The sequence below is a fragment of the Monodon monoceros genome, unplaced genomic scaffold (assembly GCF_005190385.1).
Source record: "Monodon monoceros isolate NGI ecotype Baffin Bay Population unplaced genomic scaffold, NGI_Narwhal_1 Super_Scaffold_9, whole genome shotgun sequence".
In the NCBI taxonomy this organism is placed as follows: Eukaryota; Metazoa; Chordata; class Mammalia; order Artiodactyla; family Monodontidae; genus Monodon; species Monodon monoceros.
The window spans coordinates 51,155,270-51,174,144 of record NW_021703786.1 but is presented as its reverse complement, the minus strand read 5'-3'; the positions used below and the strand labels follow the sequence as shown (position 1 = coordinate 51,174,144).

General features: G+C 47.8%; 2 protein-coding genes across 2 annotated transcripts in view; both read left to right on the top strand.

Annotated features, from left to right (window-relative positions):
- Position 1: 1 nt before the first annotated feature.
- Positions 2–7,830, top strand: RFLNB (refilin B). Its single transcript, XM_029211703.1, has 3 exons — positions 2–214; positions 2,961–3,070; positions 4,866–7,830. The coding sequence occupies exons 1-3, from the start codon at positions 2–4 to the stop codon at positions 5,194–5,196; spliced, it is 654 nt and encodes a 217-aa protein (XP_029067536.1). The 3' UTR covers positions 5,197–7,830.
- The window catches only part of RPH3AL (rabphilin 3A like (without C2 domains)), a 177,972-nt gene continuing 162,131 nt past the window's right edge, over positions 3,035–18,875 (top strand). The window contains 2 exon segments of the mRNA XM_029211702.1: positions 3,035–3,065; positions 14,079–14,143. Of these exon segments, the coding sequence (XP_029067535.1) occupies positions 14,141–14,143 (3 nt within the window). The 5' untranslated portion in view covers positions 3,035–3,065; positions 14,079–14,140.

Below are 18,875 nucleotides of genomic sequence, written 5' to 3'. Positions count from 1 at the left end.
CATGGTGGGCCGGCTGAGCCTGCAGGATGTGCCCGAGCTCGTGGACGCGAAGAAGAAGGGCGACAGCGTCCTGGACAGTCCGGACTCGGGGCTGCCCCCCAGCCCGAGCCCCAGCCACTGGGCGCTCGCGGCGGCCGGGGGCGGCGGCGGCGGGGAGCGGGCGCCGGCCCCCGGGGCGCTGGAGCCCGACGCGGCGGCCACCCCCGCGGCCCCGGTGAGTGACCCCGCCTCGGCCCCTCCCCCCATCCTCTGCATTCCCCCGCGCCCGGGCCCCGGAGACCCCCAGGCGGTCGTGTCGGCCCTACCGGGGCACGCTGTCCCCGCCGCCGCCCGCCCGTCGGCCAGCGCTGGGAGCCCGGGGCGGGAGGCGCGGCGAGAGCCCGGCCAGCTGGAGCCGGTGGCTGGAAAATTGTCATCGCCTGGGAGGCCCGGGAGCCCCGGGAAAGGCGACCACCGCCTCCTCCCTTCGAGGTGATGGCCCCCGGGGCTGCCAGGCTGCGGCTCGTCCACATTCCTGACCCTGCCGGGCTGGAGGGGTCCGGGAACACCGAGAGCAAACTTCCCCCAGGCACCTCCGGGCTTTGCCCTCGCCCCCGGTGGCTCCAACGGGCCTGCTTCCCCACCCGGTGGGTGTTGGGGAGAGGGGTGTACTCGGGCTCCCCGATTCAGAGAGCAAAGGGGGCCAGCTTTGGGGGACTGTTAGTGGCTTTGGAGGGGACCTTTTCAGATCCGTGGCCCCTCTTGTCCCGTCACCTAACCCATGTCTGGCCCATGATGGGTGGGAGGCCTTTAGGTGGGTGGAAACTTTCAAAAATGAGTGCTTTTACTTTAATTTAAAATTTTTATTTCAAGAAAAAACACCAGGTCCCTTTTACCTTAGAAATGGCTCACATGGTGGTGTTTATTGCCTTTACCTAGAGCCCAGGGGACCCACATCCTGCCTACGGTCAAGCTAAAAGTGGGACTCTGAGGCCACCCCTCCCCCTTGGGGATGGGTGTTTGCAGCCTTCTCCCCTGGGTGAAGTAGTCAGTGGCAGCCGCTGCTCCTCAGGGACCCACCCACTTTGATGGTGCGTGGAATTCTTGACCAATGATCCTGTCTCGGTGGACATCAGTGCATCCTCTCATTTCCATTTAGAAGGCAGCACTCGCTTCATCTTGGCCTTCAGAGCCCTCGCCACCTGGCCCTTTTTAGCCTCATCTTCCACATCCCCTGACCACAGGCAGATACACACATCGGTGCCTCTGATGCTACTCCTCCCCCTGGTGTGCCTTTTCCCTCCCAGCCATCCCCTTCTACCTCTCCCAACACCCAGCTGGCTTTTCCACCTGTCAAACCCTTGCCAGCCCTGCAGTGCCCAACTTGTCACCTCCTCTGGGAAGTCTTCCTGGATGCTTCCCAGAGCCATGCCAAAGGCTGTGACTTCGTCCCCTTTCCCTGGTAAGCCCCTTGTTCATGCGTAGAACCCCTGCTGCCCCGCCCCACTCCCAGCCTGCCCTGGAGCAGGCTGGGTGCTCAGGGAGCTTGGGTGGCAGGGATGAGGGAGCAGAGGAAGCAGGAGCAAGAGAACCGAGTGCTTGTCTGGATACCTGTGAGTGCTGGGTGGCGCCTACCTCCTCTTGGTGGCTGCATTGTCCTGCAGCCCCCAGGACTCCCGGAAGGCACCTCCAGGTTGGGGAGTGCCTGGCAGCTAGAGAGCTTGGGGCAGCGCAGGGCCCCCTGTCACTGCTGGGGGCTGTTTCCTAAAGCTCTGCGGTAGCCGGTGTCCACACCTTACCCCCTCCCCCAGCTGGGTTCTCAAGCCCCAGTGGGGGCTTATTAAGCTCTCCCCCCACCAAGTTCAGGGCTGGACCCTGGGGTCCCCCTGCCTCTCCCTGACCTACCTGGTCCCCTTTGGCTTTTGCATGTCCACCCTATGCCCCCACTTGACACCTTGTCCTGGTAACATAAGAGTCTTAGAGTCAACCTTCTAGAAACGTCTGCTTCCTGGAAGACATGGGGGTGGGGCTGCCACCGCCATACCCTGGCCCAAGTGTAGGTTCTTCTCTCGAATCAGGCAAAGAAAATGACAGCTCCCAGTTAGCCCAGGAACCCAAAGGGCTGCTCTCTGTTGCTCACTTAACACAGAAGCCCTGATTCCAGTCAGGTCAGGTGAAAACCCAGCAACTGTGTGGAGGATGGTCCCGTCTCTTACTCAGGCTGCTTGCTGAATCAGAAAGCCCAATGCTCTGACTAGGCTGGAAGGCGGTGAACCCCTGGGATGCTGTGCTCTGACTCTTTGAGTTTTCTGGATAGTGGAAGGTGACATAGAGAACTTTCTGGTGTTCATCTTCCCAATGAGTTTGCAGATTCCTCCGTCTTGGCTGGGCATTGATCTGGTGGCCTCAGAGGCAGAGGACATGGGGGAAGTTGGACTGAATCTTCAGTGTAAAAAAAAAAAATCCCTTGTAGCATTTCTCTTTGTTGGTTTTGGCCTTTTCTGAAGAGTTGCTGAGACAATGACAGGGTTGGGGGCACATAATTGAAGGTTCGGGTTAGTGAAGTCCCAGCTCATGGCGGTTTTCTCACCGCCTTGCTGCGGGATGATGCAGCAGCCCCGGGGTCTGGCAGCGGTCACGACGCTGAGCTGTAATTTGTTTCCTCTTTTCATCCTTCCACAAAACCTCATCGATGGAAAGGGACACCCCCTGGATGTGCAAATAAGGTCACAGGGCATATGCTGTGACTCTGCTGAGAGCACACATTCATGATAGGCCTGGGATTTGAGCAGACCTCTTGGCATCCTCTGTGCCCTGTCCAGTGGTCTTCCCGTGCTGTGGGTCAGCCCTTCGCTGGCATCATTCCCTGGAGGGTGACACAAATCTCAGTTGGGCCCATCAGCTGGAGGCTAGAGCCAGGACCTTCTGCGGGGAATGCATCGGATGGGGCTGTGATCTAACTGCATTTTCTGTTGTTGCAGAATCCAGCTTCTCTCCCCAACGCCCTGGGCTCCGGCTGCTCGCCAAGGTTATGCCCCCTGTCGTTTGGCGAGGGAGTGGAGTTTGACCCCTTACCACCAACTGAAGTAAGGTAAATATAGTGGGCCCTGATTTCATTTTATTTCTATTTTCAATTTTTTGTTCCAGTAATTAACGCTTGTTATTAAAAAAAAAAAGTCAATGACAAAAGCGTGCCAAAGACTCTTATAGTTTGGTGGGTACTCTTTCGGATGTTTTTTCTGTGCTCTAACCATTTGAATATAGATACACTTATTAAAATAAAAACGAGATCGTGTTATACATAAAGTCCTGCAACTTGCTTTTTGCACTTCACTTATCATGGCCATCAGATGTTTAAAAATTTGTAATAAAGTAATTCCCCTTTCCAGAAGCTTCTTTCCACATCTCCCCCCCCCCACCCCAGTGTCAAGGTGCTGTGACCTTGCCTCAGGTTCTAATTTCACTGGGAAAGTACCATTCTTCTTCCTCGGGGAATTTATCATCCAGGCTCATCTGGGGGCAGAGATCCATTGAGAGGCTCCATTAAAGATATGTCTTTTTAGAGAACGGAATTTTACTTTTGGTAGCTGGTGGCTTTAAAGATGGAGTTCCGTTGCACGAATACAAAGGGCCCTTTGACACAGAACAAAGGAGGCTCACCAGTTTGGAGGTGAGCAGTTCAGCCTTTTATTCCTGAGGAGCTTGTATTTTGAACAGAATGGGGACATGACTTCATGACATGAGCTTCCCAGCCTTTTAACCTACTTGCCCAAGGCGAAGAGATGTTTCCACTGGACTCAGTTTAAAAAAGAGTGCCGATTCTTATCCCTGACCAGTGGGTAGGGCCTGGCGAGGGGCAGTGCTGTTCGGTTTGTCTATGTGTGATGCTTGTACATACTTTTTATTTTATTTTTTATTTTTAAAATTTCTTGGCCACGCCTCGCAGCATGCGGGATCTTAGTTCCCCGACCAGGGATCGAACCCTCACCCCCTGCAGCGGAATCGTCGAGTCCTCACCACTGGACTGCCAGGAAGGTCCCGCTTGTGCATATTTTAGTATCTATGAAGATGCCATAATTAGGAAGTAATATGAATTCATGCTTTGCTTCCAAAAAAAAAAAAAAATTCCCAAATTGACCCAGAAGGACTTTAAACAAATTATAAAGTAGCTTCTGAGGAATGCGGATGTTAATTTATTTTATGGAAAACAAGACTAATTGGCTGTGATGGATAAGGTCAGATCTCAGTTCCCTGGGTTTGAGGGAGTCTCCAAGCCGAAGGCAGAGGTGGCCCCAATACTAGTATTTGGTATCACCAAGCTTTCAGAACCAGCATTCAGGATGTCTGGGTTCCCTTCTCCTCTCATTGATTGTTCACTTCAGGGGATAGAGAAACCACTCATCCCCCGTGGACAGGAGAATCTGCCTTGTTATATATAATCATTCCCACCGACAGCAGTCGCTGTGTTAACACTCTCCCCCATTCTATTGGGCACCTTTCTCAGAAAGAGAAAACAGGCTTGGAAGTTAAGTAACTTGGCCAAAGTCTCAAAGCTTAAGTCAGTGGGAGCCGACTCCAGGGGCTGCCGCCTGCAGTGAGGAACAGTGAGTGCGGGTTGAACTTGGGAATCCTGCATTTCTGCACTGAAACCCCAGCTCTACCGCTCCCTCCCACTGTGACCTTAACCTCTGCACCCCGATTTCTTCTCCCAGGGTTGTTGGGAAGATTAAATTAGATCCTGGAAGTAAAGCGCTAGGACAGGAGCACACAGTGAGCACGTTATAAACTCCGTGTGGCTTCTCCCTAGAGTCTCAAGGTCACGGTAGGGATCCCTGCGCCCCCAGCTCAGAGGAGCGGCTTCACGCTGCCTTATGTCTCCCGCTCAGGTACACGTCCTCCGTCAAGTATGACTCAGAGCGACACTTCATCGATGACGTCCACCTGCCCCTGGGCCTGGCGGTGGCCTCCTGCAGCCAGACCATCACCTGCATCCCCAGTTGCACGTGGCGCAACTACAAGGCTGAGGTGCGCTTTGAGCCGCGCCACAAGCCTGCCCGCTTTCTCAGCACCACCATCGTCTACCCCAAGTACCCCAAGACCGTCTACACCACCACTCTGGATTACAACTGCCGCAAGACACTGAGGAGGTTCCTGTCCAGCGTGGAGCTCGAAGCCATTGAGCTCGTGGGCGGTGATTACCTGTCGGAGGAGAGCTGACTGCAGCAGGCCAGGGGGCTGGCCCGGCTTTCCTGCCCAGGTTGGGTTGGGCCAGGCTGCCCTTGTGTGTCATTCCAGCCCCAGAAGAGTCTAACCCAGAGATACCTCTAAGCCCAGCCTGAGGAATAAAAAAAAAAAAAAAAAAAAAGTCACAACATCTTCTAATTATTGAAAGAATTTGATTTTTTACAATTTTTTCCAATTGTTTTTAAAAGGAGTGTGTTTTCCTAGTTTGCTGCTACATAGCTTCCCCGAAGTCTCAATTTGATGAGAAAATAAAAGGATGGCTAGAGCAAAAGGAAAATGGCCACACTTTGAAATAGGGAAGAAGGGAGCACCCTTCTTCCGGCGGTCAGTTTGTCTGAGGAGGAGCGTGGAAAAAGTCTCTGAGATGGAAAAAGTGAGTTGGAAGAACTTTCTGCCCCGGTGTCTTCACTGCTACAAAAGTGGTGCTAATTCAGTGAGCTGTGACACCCATATGGGTTCAATCTGTGGAGAGTTGAGTTCCATTCTGGTTTTTTAAATTTCCATTTGTATTTCCTGTTAACCAAAACTCTTGGAATTCTCTAAATCTTTTTTGTGATATCAAAAAACCCCAAACCACAATATAAGATGCCTTTCAAAAAAAAAGAAAGAGAGGAAGGGAAAGGCAGGCAGGCAGGAAGGAAGGCGTTCACCCTGTTCTTGCCTCTAGAGTGGGGTCAGATCAACTAGTGGCTGAGTCTGGGGGCAACAACTTGGTTCTGGTTCCTTCCACGGGTGGGTTCCAAGCTCGGGCTCTGGCAAAGCGCCTGGAACCCCTGGCATCTCGTAATGTCTCCACAGGCTTGTGTAACTCTCCTGATATGTATCTTGGGGTTTCCGAATACTTTCCTAGTTTTCTCATAAGGCGAAACATAGCAGAGGGTCCTTTGGAGAGAAATGGCGTCTTGAAAGAATGCTTAGCGACAGCACTTCTGGCGGAGTCCACGGGGGGCGTTTCACTCACAGTGGGAGCCGATGGTCACACCTAGGACTTGATACCCCCAGGGAGGAGGTGGACACAGATGTTTCTGGTGATCTGGTTCATCAGGGTGGGCGTCCTTTCCAGTGACTTTGGGTCAACACCGCAGAGGAATTCTGCTGGTGCCCAAGGTCTAAGCGAAAAAGCAAGGAAATCCACCTCCCTGCCTCCAGCCAAGGGGAGCAAAGGAGAATTGAGCCTAGGGAATGATGCCACATGTCAGACTCCCAAACCTGGGCGCTGGGGTGACCGTACACATCTAAGCGTTCGTTTTAGTGTGACAATCATGGCGTTGCGTGTGAATGGAAGAAACTGTGTGAATTCAGCTGAACGGGCCACAGAAGCGGGGACACAGGCTGGGCCGGGTCAGGAGGGCGTGGAGGCCAGGCTGCCTCTGGCCTTCAGCCTCCTGCCTGCCCTGCCTCACCCGGCCCGTACTTCTTTCTCCTGCCGATCCCTGTGGATTTTGAGTAAAGAAAGTGGCCGATGACTTTTGCTCTTCTGATGTCGGAGAGAACAAAACCGTGGGTATTTCCTTTCAATGCATCCAAGTTATGTCAAGTGCTTGGGGCTTGCAGATTCCTGGAAGCTCGGGCTCCTGCTGTATCTCCGGGTTTGTGCTGATGGCTTCCATCTGTCCTGAAAGCAGAATTGAGAGTTCTCTGGGTACCCTGGAGCCACAGCAGGGTGTTCTGAGGAGAGCAGGTGTGATGATAATCACTGTCATTTAAAGTCATCAGAGGCCTAGAGGGCCAAATGGTCTGCTGTCCTCTTCAGGTTGAATAGTGTTTAGTCTGTCACGCACCTGGTTGGAAGCATCCCTTCCGTGGAGCCTGCGATCAGCTCCATGGTCCCGAGTTTGCCAGCGTGAAGCTCAGCAGGGACCCCTCGAGGGGTCACTCCAAGACCCCGTAGTCTCCTGTCTTCATGCAGAGCAGCCTCCTGCGTTTGGAAGAGTAAATTACGCAGCATTTATTGATTAAAAATGGGTTTTTCTCTCTGATTTCATGGTCTTGTCATTTAAGACAAGTGGTAAATGTGATTTTTAAACTATGGTAAGAGAATTCCCAAGGTTTTGCTCTGGCCCAATGGAGACACTTGATGAGCCCAGGACAATGTCATGGGCAGCTCGGCCAGAGAGACGAGGGGTAGAGAACGCGGCCTTTAAACAGCCCCGTGCTGAGATGCATGTATGAGATTTTTTGATATGAAATATATCAGTACAGTAAGTAGAAGTGAGCGACTGTACATGGTCATGTGAGTGGAAAAGCAGATTTTGTTTTAAGTTATTCACTAGGGGCCAAACTAGTTCTCTCAAATCCTTTCTTCTTCTCCAAATCTGCGTTGCTGAAAGTTGCAGACGAGGAAGCATGTGAAGACGTAAGGGGACACGTCAGGGTGGATAGCATGTTGTCGATCTGTGGTGGATTCATGTTAATTTGCAAGGTGGAAGCGATGATTTTTAAAACCCACTGATTAAAAACAAGCATTCCTAAGGGAGTCTGGGAAATACCATTTACTTATGAGTTAAAAAGTCTTTTTTCTCAGACTCTTAAATTATGTCTTTTATGTAATAAAGATGATTTGCATTTTCAGAGAAAAGTTTTCTTTTGAAATCACAGACCTTTGAAAAAGAGTAAGTACCTTTTCAATTGATACATTTCCTGTTTCTCACCTTAGGAATAGTATTTGATGAAAATGACTTTTTAAATTTATCTTTGACATCTGTCTCACTTCATTTTGTTTTATGACTTCTTCATTTAATAATAAATTACCCTTTAAAAACACTTGGAGATGCTTCCTTTTTTTAAAAGAAACTCATAATGCCTGGTTAAGAAAAGTGAGAGAAACGGCTCCTCCTCTTAAGAAATTTTAAGACGTGATTACGTATTAATAGTACAATACTTCTGACTGGGGTGTGCGTTCTCCTGGGGGTATAGGAAGATTTTCCAAGGGGTTCCTGGGCACAGGAATTTTAACGGATTTGTTCCCAGATTTGATGTGTACTCTTTTCCAAAGCCGATCTGCTCTGAGATGCACCTGTGAATGATGTTGTCAGGCCAGCCCCTTCCCACCTTCCCTTTCAAATCGCCTTCCTCCCACTTTGCAGAAGAAATACGCACCTTAGTCCGCCCAGCCTGAATATATTGTGGTATTTTGCTCTGGGCTGGAAAAACCTGTAGGTAGGACAAAGGGACAGCTAGAAACACGGTGTCTGGGCACCAGGATCCACTGTAGGTTTTGTCCATGCCTGCGGCAAGCGTCCTGCACATATAGCGTCCTGCACATATATCGTCATGGTGGTGGAAGCAAGGTGGGCCCGCGTTGGGAGTTCTCATTTGCAATATCTCATAGAGTTGAGGCAGTCAGAATGATGACACTCCATATGACCACCCATATCTCTTCAATCTCAGACTATTGTCTTCCCTGAGGAAAAGTCCCTTTGGGCAAAGCAAAAGAGAGGGTCAGTAAGAGCTACTGGAAGTGAAGGCATCTTATTTCACTCCAGCCTCAAATTCATGGCGAGGCTCTGGGCCTCATCCGTTAGTCTTTGAGTTGCGACTCAGAAATAAACATGTCCCAGGAATACATATTACCATTCTCACAAATACATTTTCAAAGCCAGTCTCTTTTTAATAGAAATTAAGTCTAACTTGGCGGATTGGGACGACAGTGAGGGCTAATTTTGCCTTTTAGGTTATACGGTGTAAATTGTCCATAAAATGAATGAGCTGGTCAGCAGTTCCAAGGTTTTGATAGAAAAATATTTAAAGCCTGTAGGATTAAAGCTATAATTTGTGTGTGTGCGTGTGTGGCAAGAGAGAGAGAGAGAGAGAGAGAGAGGCAAAAGTGTGTTGAGGCTAATAATGTTTCAAATTTTCAACCTTTTTAAGTGTATCAGATTAAGCTGGTGCCCTCGAGAGAAGCAGCAGTAGGTATAATTAATAGTAATATGACAACTCTCAGAAAGCCCTTTGGGTATACTTCCCAGAAATTGGAGAAATGAATAACCCTATTGATTAGGCAATGACTCCTATTGTGTGGGATGCCTCTTGTCAAAATGAAATTCTCGTAATTTTATTTTGGCGTATAATCATTATCAAGTGGTTTGTATATATCACTGTTTCCTAGAGTGCTTTCTGTGGAGTAAAATAAGGTTCTGTGATCAAATAAGTTCGGGGAAATGAAAAGTTGAACAATGCTAAGCATGCTTATTGAAGGCTTCTTGGAACCCGTGTATTAGTCAGCTCTTGCTGTATAATACCGCCCACAAAATCACAGTGATACATAGCAGCAAGCATTTTTTTTCTTGCTTACGAGTCTATGGGTCTGATAGGGCGTTTCTGCCCAAGGCTAGGTGTTGAGTTCAAGTTTGTTCCCCTTGTCTCTGAAGTAGGCTGGGAAGGTTGCATTCTTCTCGTGGAAGAGGTCAAAAGCTCCCAGAGGAGCAAGTAGAAACATACAATACCTCTTAAGGTCTACACTAGGAACCGGCACCCTGGTACTTCCACCCGCTTTCTACTGGCCAAAGCAAGGTGCATGGCCAAAGCTCACATCAGTGGGTCAGGGAACCATACTTCCACCATGGATGTGAGAAGGAGTGAGTTTTTGCTGTAGAATAATCTACCTTAGCCTTTAATGTGGTAACAGGCATTGATAATCTTCAAAAGGCAAGATCTAGTGTGTACCATTTTCCAAACTCATTAGACCAAAGAGCCTACGTGCATTTCATAGGACTAGTGTTTTTTGGAATGCACTTTAAGAAATGCTCGTTCGTATGTATAACAATCAGAGTCCAGTCTGGAAAACTAAAACCATACAAGGTATTTCCAACAAAGGGGATTTCATACAGAGAGTTGACCACACAGATGTTGGAAGGCTAAAAGAATAAGGGGAAGTAATCCCAATTGTTAGTAACCGTAGGAAGCAGCTCCCACCCCTAACGCCCCCTTATGGCAATTTCTGTCTTAAGACGCTAGAAAAAGATGAGCAAATTAAACCCCAAGTCAGAGGAAGAAAGGAAATAATAAAGATTCTTACTGATGAAATAGAAATGGACAAACAATTGTGAAAATTTTAAAAACAAAAATTTGAGCCTTTGAAAAAATTGATAAATCTCATCTAGATTGACTAAGAAATAGAAAGCATAAATTACCAATATCATGACTGAATAGAGATCCTACAGGCACCAAAAGCATAATAAGATAATATTAGGAAAAACTGTAGGCCAACAAATTTGACAACATAGGCAAAAAGGAAAAATTCCTTTAAAAAACTTTATCTGACCTAACTGACATGAGATGAAATAGAAAATCTGAAAAGAAAAGCAAACTGTTTATTTTATTTTATTTATTTATTTCTGTCTTCAAAGACTCCATTAAGAAAGTATTGAACAAAAAATAGGCCATGCACTGATAAAACAATTCATCTGACAAAGGACTTATACCCAGACTATATAAAGAGCTCTTACAAGTCAACATAAGAATGACAATCCTGTTAAAAATGGGAAAGAGACTTGAACAGATACTTCATAAAGGAAGATATATAGATGGAAAATAAGCACATGAAAAAGTGTTCCACATCATTAGCTAGCAGTGAAATGCAAATTAAAATCACAATGAAATGCCATTAGATACTTACCCAAGAGAAATGAATGCAGGTCCATAAAATATATAATGTTCACGACAGTTTTGTTCACAACAGTCATATGTTGAAGGAACTGAAATGTCCATCCATCAATAAGAGAACTGATCCACCTTGGTGTATATTCCTACAATGTAATACCAGTTAGCAGTAAAAGGAATACATTACTGCTACATGAAACATTATGGATGAATCTCATAGACATAACGCTGACAGGCACCAAAGAATATATACTGTATGATTTTATATACAGGACATTCTAGAACAGGCAAAACTAAGTTGAAAAAAATAATAGTGATTGCCTAGGTGTATGTGGTTTGGATGACGGGGAAGAGAAGTGAGGGAACTTTCTTTAGGAATGAAAACGTTTTATACCATGATGGGGGTACGTTGCATGGGTATATACTTTGTCAAGATTATACAATTTAGATCTATGCATTCTAATGTAATTTTTTACCCAAAGAAAAGAGAACCATAAAAGGTGAGAGGGGTGGGGAATGGATGGGGATATAGATGAAACAAGAATGGTAGAAGATGAAAATTCTAGAAACTGGGTGATGGGTACATGGGATTTCATTATGCTATGTCTGCTTTGTTTATATTTGAAATTTTCCATACTAAAATACTGGAAAAAGTATATCTTAAATAATGTTTCTACGACACAACTGATAAGTGATCATTTTTTTTAATTGGAAAATACATATTAGAGAAAATAAAAATCACTCCTATTTCCCTGATAAACCATTACTGATTCTGGAGAACTGTAGCTTTTGATGGTGGTTTGAGTGGACCAGTCTAAGAGACAACATTGCTTTTAGTCATCAGAGCATAAAGGGTTTTGTTTGTTTGTTTGTTTTGCCTCACTGTGCGGCATGCAGGATCTTAGCTCCCCAACCAGCGGTCCAACCCAGTCCCCCAGCAGTGGAAGTGCGGAGTCCTAACCGCTGGACTGCCAGACAATTCTCAGGAGGTTTCTATTCTTTATGTTTGCTGGTTTCTTTTTCAAAATGAGAATGCAGGAGAAGGCAGGGGTCTTGGGTGTGTCAAACCAATTGCTGGTAATTACAAAATACCGCTTTTCTCCAAAAGCACTGGGGCTTAGGGCAGGTAATTAAGCTGGCGAGCACAAATAACAGGACGTTCTGAAAGCCAGCGCCACTGTTTCCAACCTGGAGAAGTTCTTACAAAGCAGTAAGGGTCCAAAAAGTTAGTTGAAATGAGTTCTTTTTTTTTTTTTTTTTGCAGTACGCGGGGCTCTCACTGTTGCAGCCTCTCCTGCGGCGGAGCACAGGCTCCGGACGCGCAGGCTCAGTGGCCATGGCTCACGGGCCCAGCCACTCCGCGGCATGTGGGATCTTCCCGGACCGGGGCACGAACCCGCGTCCCCAGCATCGGCAGGCGGACTCCCAACCACTGCGCCACCAGGGAAGCCCGAAATGAGTTCTTTCATTCATTTTTTTCAAGTCTTTATTTGTATCTATTTATTTTCAAAAGGGGATAGGGATGACTACAAAAAAGACACCCTCTCTGTGATACAGGCACTAAAACCAGGGTAAAAGGCAAAAGGCCAGATAGTGAAGGGGTGGGGGGCTTGGAGAGGAACTTCACCAGGATCCAGACTGCAAAGAGCTGCTGTAAGTGAGGGTAAAGCTTAGTCTTGAGCTTCCTTACAAGCATGGCCGAAATGGAAAGAAGACTGTGTGACAGTATCTAGTATAAGGCAGTGAACCTCCAAAGACAGGGCTCTTTCCTGGCACTAAGTTCAAAGAGGACTTTACCACCACCTGTACCTATTTAAGGGGCACAAAATCAAAGATACATATATTCTTCCAGTGCCATTTCCTCTTGGGCTCTTGAGAAAAACAAGGAGGGCATTTAAAATAGGCACTTATATGTACGGTAAGGGTACACACAGACTCCGGAGCCAGGGGAGGGGAGGAAAAAACTTTTCCTTTACCCTCTTAGGTTTAGTGCATGGTGCCTGTGAATTAAACTGACAAAAAACAGATTAACAGGAGAAAAGGCATACAGTGTTGTTGATGTTAATTTTTTTTTTTTTTTTTCCGGTACGCGGGCCTCTCACCGTTGTGGCCTCTCCCGTTGCGGAGCACAGGCTCCGGACGCGCAGGCTCAGCGGCCATGGCTCACGGGCCCAGCCGCTCCGCGGCATGTGGGATCTTCCCGGACCGGGGCACGAACCCGTGTCCCCTGCATCGGCAGGCGGACTCTCAACCACTGCGCCACCAGGGAAGCCGCGATGTTAATATTTTTTTACGTACACGGGGTTTTCACAGAAGTGAAAAGCCAAAGAAATTAGACTCAGGAGCTTATATACCATTTTAACAAAGGGTGATAAATTGAGAAGTCATTAGAAAAAGGAAAGGGAGTTTGGGCCTAGGGCCAATAAACTGTGAAAAAGTGACTAGGAAATAATTGGGGAAATTAATGGAAGATAAGGGTTATTTAACAAGGCCTGTTTTTGCAGATTCATCTCGGTGCCTCTGTCTCTGGTGACAAGAGTTGCTGTCCTCATCGTGGTATAGGAGGAGCAGGAGCAATCTATCCTAGCTTCACAAAGGGAAATTGGTACCCTGCTTTTAGGCAGACAAGGGGAAAGCAAAGAACTTTTCCTACCTCTGTTGATTCTCAATTGCCTTCAGCTCAAAATAATCTTTATGCCAAAGTGGCATATTTTGGAGTGGCATATTCTAGACCTCTTCACCAGACCACCTGGATTCAAATCCCAGCTCCATCGTTTATTAGCTGTGTGACCTTAGCAAGTCCCTTAAACTTTCTGTAAAATGAGGATAAGAGGGGTTCTTTTCTCACAGACAGCTTGCGAAGATTAAATGAGATCATACGTGCAGAGTGCTTAGAATAGTACCTGCCATGAGTTAAAAGCCATACAAGCGTTTCTTGTTTTAATTATCTTTTGGCTTGTAATTTCACTTCCAAGAATGTACCCAAAGCACTGGACGATTGCACTAAAATGTGCATATAAGGATGTTCTTTGCAAAATTGTTCAGAATCGCCAAAAAGTAGGAAACCAAGTAAATGTCCACAAATAGGGATTGAATAAATAGTCTATACAATAAAATACCAGGCAAGCTTTACAAAGTCCGATGTGGATGTCAATTTAGTGACTTGGAAAGATGTTCATGCTATATTTTTAAGAGGATCATTAGAAGACAACATATGTATTATTAACCCATTAATTTTGTTTTCCTGTATGTAGATACTTGAATAGAAAAAGACTGGAAGGATGGATACGAAACAGATGAGGCTCAGTTTCTCTGAATGGTGAGACTATTGGGTGTTTTTAAAACATTTTTTTGCTTATGTGTAATTTCTAATTTGTCTGTAATATATATGCATTTCCTGTGTAACTTGAGAAGTAAAACCCGCGTGTAGAACATGGTACAGCTTTCTGGTGATCTGAGTGAAGAGAAACCAGAGAGTTAAATGGTCAGTGTGTTAAGAACTGTGTAGCGCCTTAGCTTTTACACTATTTGCAAAGCTAACACATTGGCCTCCACACTTGCATGGATGTTGGCTAAAGACATGAGACTCTTGGGTCAGAGACAAAGGATGATTTATGAGTCACAGCAATAGCTAGAGGGTCAGCATTTGTTTGTTGGTTTCCAGAGCCTCAATTCCCACAGAATGATGCAGAGGGGGCCAGGTGGCACTGGGATATAAAGGGTGTTTGACGGGAGAGGAACTCTGAGCTTAGGAACTGGAATCGAGACCCTGTCTATCTTCCAAGGCCGTTGGTCACCCCAACATCCTTCAAAGGGCAAAGGCAAAAAAAAAAGAAAAAGAAAAGGGACTTTTCTGGCGGTCCAGTGGTTAAGACTCTGTGCTTCCACTGTAGGGGGTGCAGGTTGGATCCCTGGTCTGGGAACTAAGATCCGCATACTGCGCGGCGCAGCCAAAAAAAAAAGGAAAAACAAAAGGCAGTCGGAGACCCCTTACAAGATGCGCAACACGTGAGAAATCTGGGGAAACTGTCTCCCAAGCACCAGAGCTGCTCAAACATCAACGTGCATGAGTCACCTGGGGAGTTTGTTAAACTATAGGCTCTGATTCGGGAAGTCTGGCCTGGGGCTGGAGAGTTTCTAACAAGCTCCAGGCCCTGTGGGTGCTGCTGGTCCCAGGCCCCTGTTTTGACTGTGAGGCCTTGGCACCATCCTCAACGCCAAGGCGTGGCCGGTAAGTGGCCCCAGGTGGGCATGCGGGCCTGGGTGAGGTGGGAGAGAGGATGCTTCCTAAGCCCTTCCCAGTGATGATCAGAAGGGAGTGTGTCAGGAGTTTCAAAGGCCAGATTTGACCATGAACAAGTACACAGCATGTCCATGAGGCCCCAGAGAGTGTTTTCCCATCACCCTGGGGCCCTCTGGAGCCCTGTGGGTGTGGATTTCTACCTCCCCAGGCCTCTTCTTCCCAGCAAGCTGCCCTGCCAGCCACAGTTCCCGGGAAGGACTCCCTCCTTTCAACTACACCCCAGCCGGCTTCAGCCACCGGCCCTGCCGACGAGCCCCCATTCTGTCTTCATCTGCCTCTTTCCATGGCGGTCGAACTCCAGGAGGGAGTGTAGCTTGGCTCCCCGCTGCTTTGGGAGCCCATCTGAGGCACCACAGCACAGCGATTAAGAGCTGGACCTTTGGAACGAACCAGACTTGAGTGTGACATCCCAGCTCCTCCCCTTAGGCCCTGAGTGACCCTGAGCAGGTCACTTTCCTTTTCTGTGTCCATTTCCTCGTGTGTGATTGGGATCACAACACCTCGCATCTCAGAGATGGTTGTGGAGATGGAATCGTGTTATGTTGGGTATGTGATGCCTACGCCGCTCCTGGGCAGGGAGGAGCCTGATCCATGAGATGGTTATTCCCAGTAGCCTGGCATCAATTAACAGAGAACTGCAGGCTGAGCAGTGACTTGATAAACATTTTCTAAAAGACCATTGGAGACCTTGGAGCCCATCTCTTAGAAGTTGTGTGACTTGAGCAATTCACCTCTTCTCTTTAAGCCTAAACTGTACCGTGGAGATAACAGTTCCCACCACTCAGAGGACATCTTGACTGAGGAACAAATGAGATAGAAGAACCTATAAACTAGAAAGTGACCTAAGATATTATAATTACAAGGTGCGGGGCAGGATGCAAAACACAGACCATGAAAATATAAATAGCTGTCGACAGCTCCAGGTGTGAGCGTAACAGGTGGAAACCATTCAGTCTTACCTATCACTTAACTCATCCAGCAGCCCCCCTCAACCCTGCAGGGCACAGCATTGCTTCTGGGTATAAAACTTAAGCCTCCTCGGAGCACCAGCGGTCCTCCGCTGGGAGTCCGTGGTGCCCAATAATACATGGCTTTTAGGAGAAGGTTGGGTTTCGGGTTTTCCACCCTCAGGTCGAGGGGGATGCAGCTTGCTGAGAAGCACAGCTGACGGTGAGGGAAGAAGCCAACTGTATTCGTAACAAAATCACCCCCAGATTTAGTGGCTTCAAACAACTTTATTATCTCGCAGTTTCTGTGGCGTCGCTCAGCTGGATGCCTCTGGTTTCCGGTCTCACGGGCTGTAATCCACCGTGTCACTCAGGGCGTGGTCACCTCAAGGCTTAACGGGGGTAGAACCTGCTTCCGAGCTCACGCGTGGGGCTGTGGGCTGTTGGCGGGGGGCGTGGATTCCTTGCCACGTGAACCTCCCCCCGACCCCCGCCAGTTTCCCCAATTGTTAACGTCTTGCATGAGTTGGTACATTTGTTATAATTGATGAGCCCACATTGATACATTATTATTAACTAAAGTCCATAGTTTAGGAGTCCGTCTTGGTGTTATACTTTCTATGGGTTTGGACAAATGTGTAATGACATGTATCCACCACTGCAGTTTCCTATAGATTATTTTTACAGCCCTGTTCATCCTTCCTTCCACCTGTGCTCCACCTGTTCATGCTTCCCTCCTTCCTGCAAACACATTCCCTTTTTGTTAACCTCATCTCGGAAGAGAGATTCCATCACTTTTGCCGTATCTACCACGCCAATCCGCACCGAAGTCGTAACATCCCCGGAATTTTCCTGCAGTGTCCACAGTGGATATTCACGAGGCTCAAACAGTAGCGCTTTGTTCCCGAGTCTCCAACCACTACTAGTGTGGAGACCCAGGGGCTACTTAGGGTGGGAGTGTCTTAGAGTGAGCTGGTCATGTAGGCACATTCTAGCTACCTGACCTTAAGGCTAGCTTCTAGCCTTAAAGGTTGAAATCCACCCCCAGGCGCCACCAAAACCAGGTGCAAATCATAAACCCAATTATTGCTAAACTGTGCTGACCAGCTGATAACATTCTGCTCCAAAACAGCTCAGGGACCCATGGTTACAGTACTGTTCATCTTTAGTTAATAGATTCCCTAGTGTTGGGCAAGCGTCAGTAGTTCTGGAGATCAGTATGCAGTCAATCTGGGTCCTTGAGATTAACTCACGCTATGCAATCCACCCCCGTGACCCTTCCTCAAGTTCTTTTAAAAATGAATCTTTCTCCACTTGGAGGGTAATGGACAAATCTACTTGGCATCTCTTTAGGGAATCACTCTGTATTCTATGTAGGTTTTATATAGATTCTGTGACGATCTGTTCAGTACATGTGTCCAGTGGGGTTGGCTCCCTCCGCCACGTCCCCACCGTATGCTAGGTCTCTGCAGCAAATACTCCCTTTCCTTGACCACTGTGATTAGTCCACCGATGGGCATATGACCTGTGCCAGGCCAGAGATCTTCTCTGGGGTTGATATGAATACAGGGGTGACTCTCTTTTCTTCGATGAACTATAAGGATGTCAGTGGCCAGTTTTGCAATCCTGTTATGAGAACCTGCCTGAACGTGAAGCTAATCAGGGAGGCAGAGGCGAGATGTGGAGAAAGAGACAAATTTTGATGACACAGTGTGACCTCCTGGATCCAGCCATGCCTGAAGCCATATCCAACCCTGGACTGTTGGCCTTATAAATCAGTCTCTCCGTTTTGTCAGTAAGCCAGTTTTCATTGGGTAAAGAGTCCTCACTGAAACAGGCTGGATATGAGAAAGATACTTAAAACTTCTAACCCAGCGTGGTTTGAGTTGGAGCCACTTCTGTGCTTGTGGAAGAGTTAATCCCCACCTGCTTCCTCTGTTCATATCTTGAGCACAGACTCCCCTTTAGTTCCAGGCTACAAGTAGGCGTGTTCTTGTTTGGCTCAAAGCCCCCTCCCCAGAACACTGGGCTTTGAGACCCTCGGTTCATTCCTCCTACATTCCCTCTTGCTCCAGACCCCTGTAATTTGTTTTGCGGTTTGTTTGAATTCTATCAGCCAGTCGCTGAAGCCACGTTTCTTTGTGAAGCTCACCCTTTGATGAGGTGGCTGTGTAGCCACCCCACCTAAAACATCATTACTCAAAGCTCCTACAATAGATTGAGCGCTTCCTAGGGGCCAGACGCTATGCTAAATGCTTTATGTAATTACTGCATTTGATTCTCACAACACTGAGATGGGTATTTGCATCCCCGTTTCCAGATGTGGTAACTAAGGCTCAGAGAGGTTAAGCAATTTGTCTGAGGTCACACAGCTAGCACGTGGTGGGAAAGAGAAAAATGCAGCTCTGAGGTCAAAGTGCGTCATTTTCACCATTATCCCAGAATATCTCATGGCAGAAAGGCGGCCACAGGCCACCCCCATCCCCACCCCCCATGGAAGACGATACCAGGAGACCAAGGTACTCCGAGGCAGGTGTGCCCTCAGACTCATACGTGCACCGCACCCCCAGCCACCATGGTAGAGCCAGAGGGCACAGGAAATGCCAACTGAACTGCCCCACTCTCTGCTATCTTTACCTTAAACCCAGATCATTGGGTGAGGTCTGAGTATTAGTATATCTCCCATCTCCTCCTCCCCGTGGAGCTGTGCCTGAGCCCTCAGTGCCCTTTGCTTGATTCCATGGGTGCGCCCCAACCTGGCAGCAGGGGACAGGCCTAGCCTCGGCACAGGGAGGGCCCCT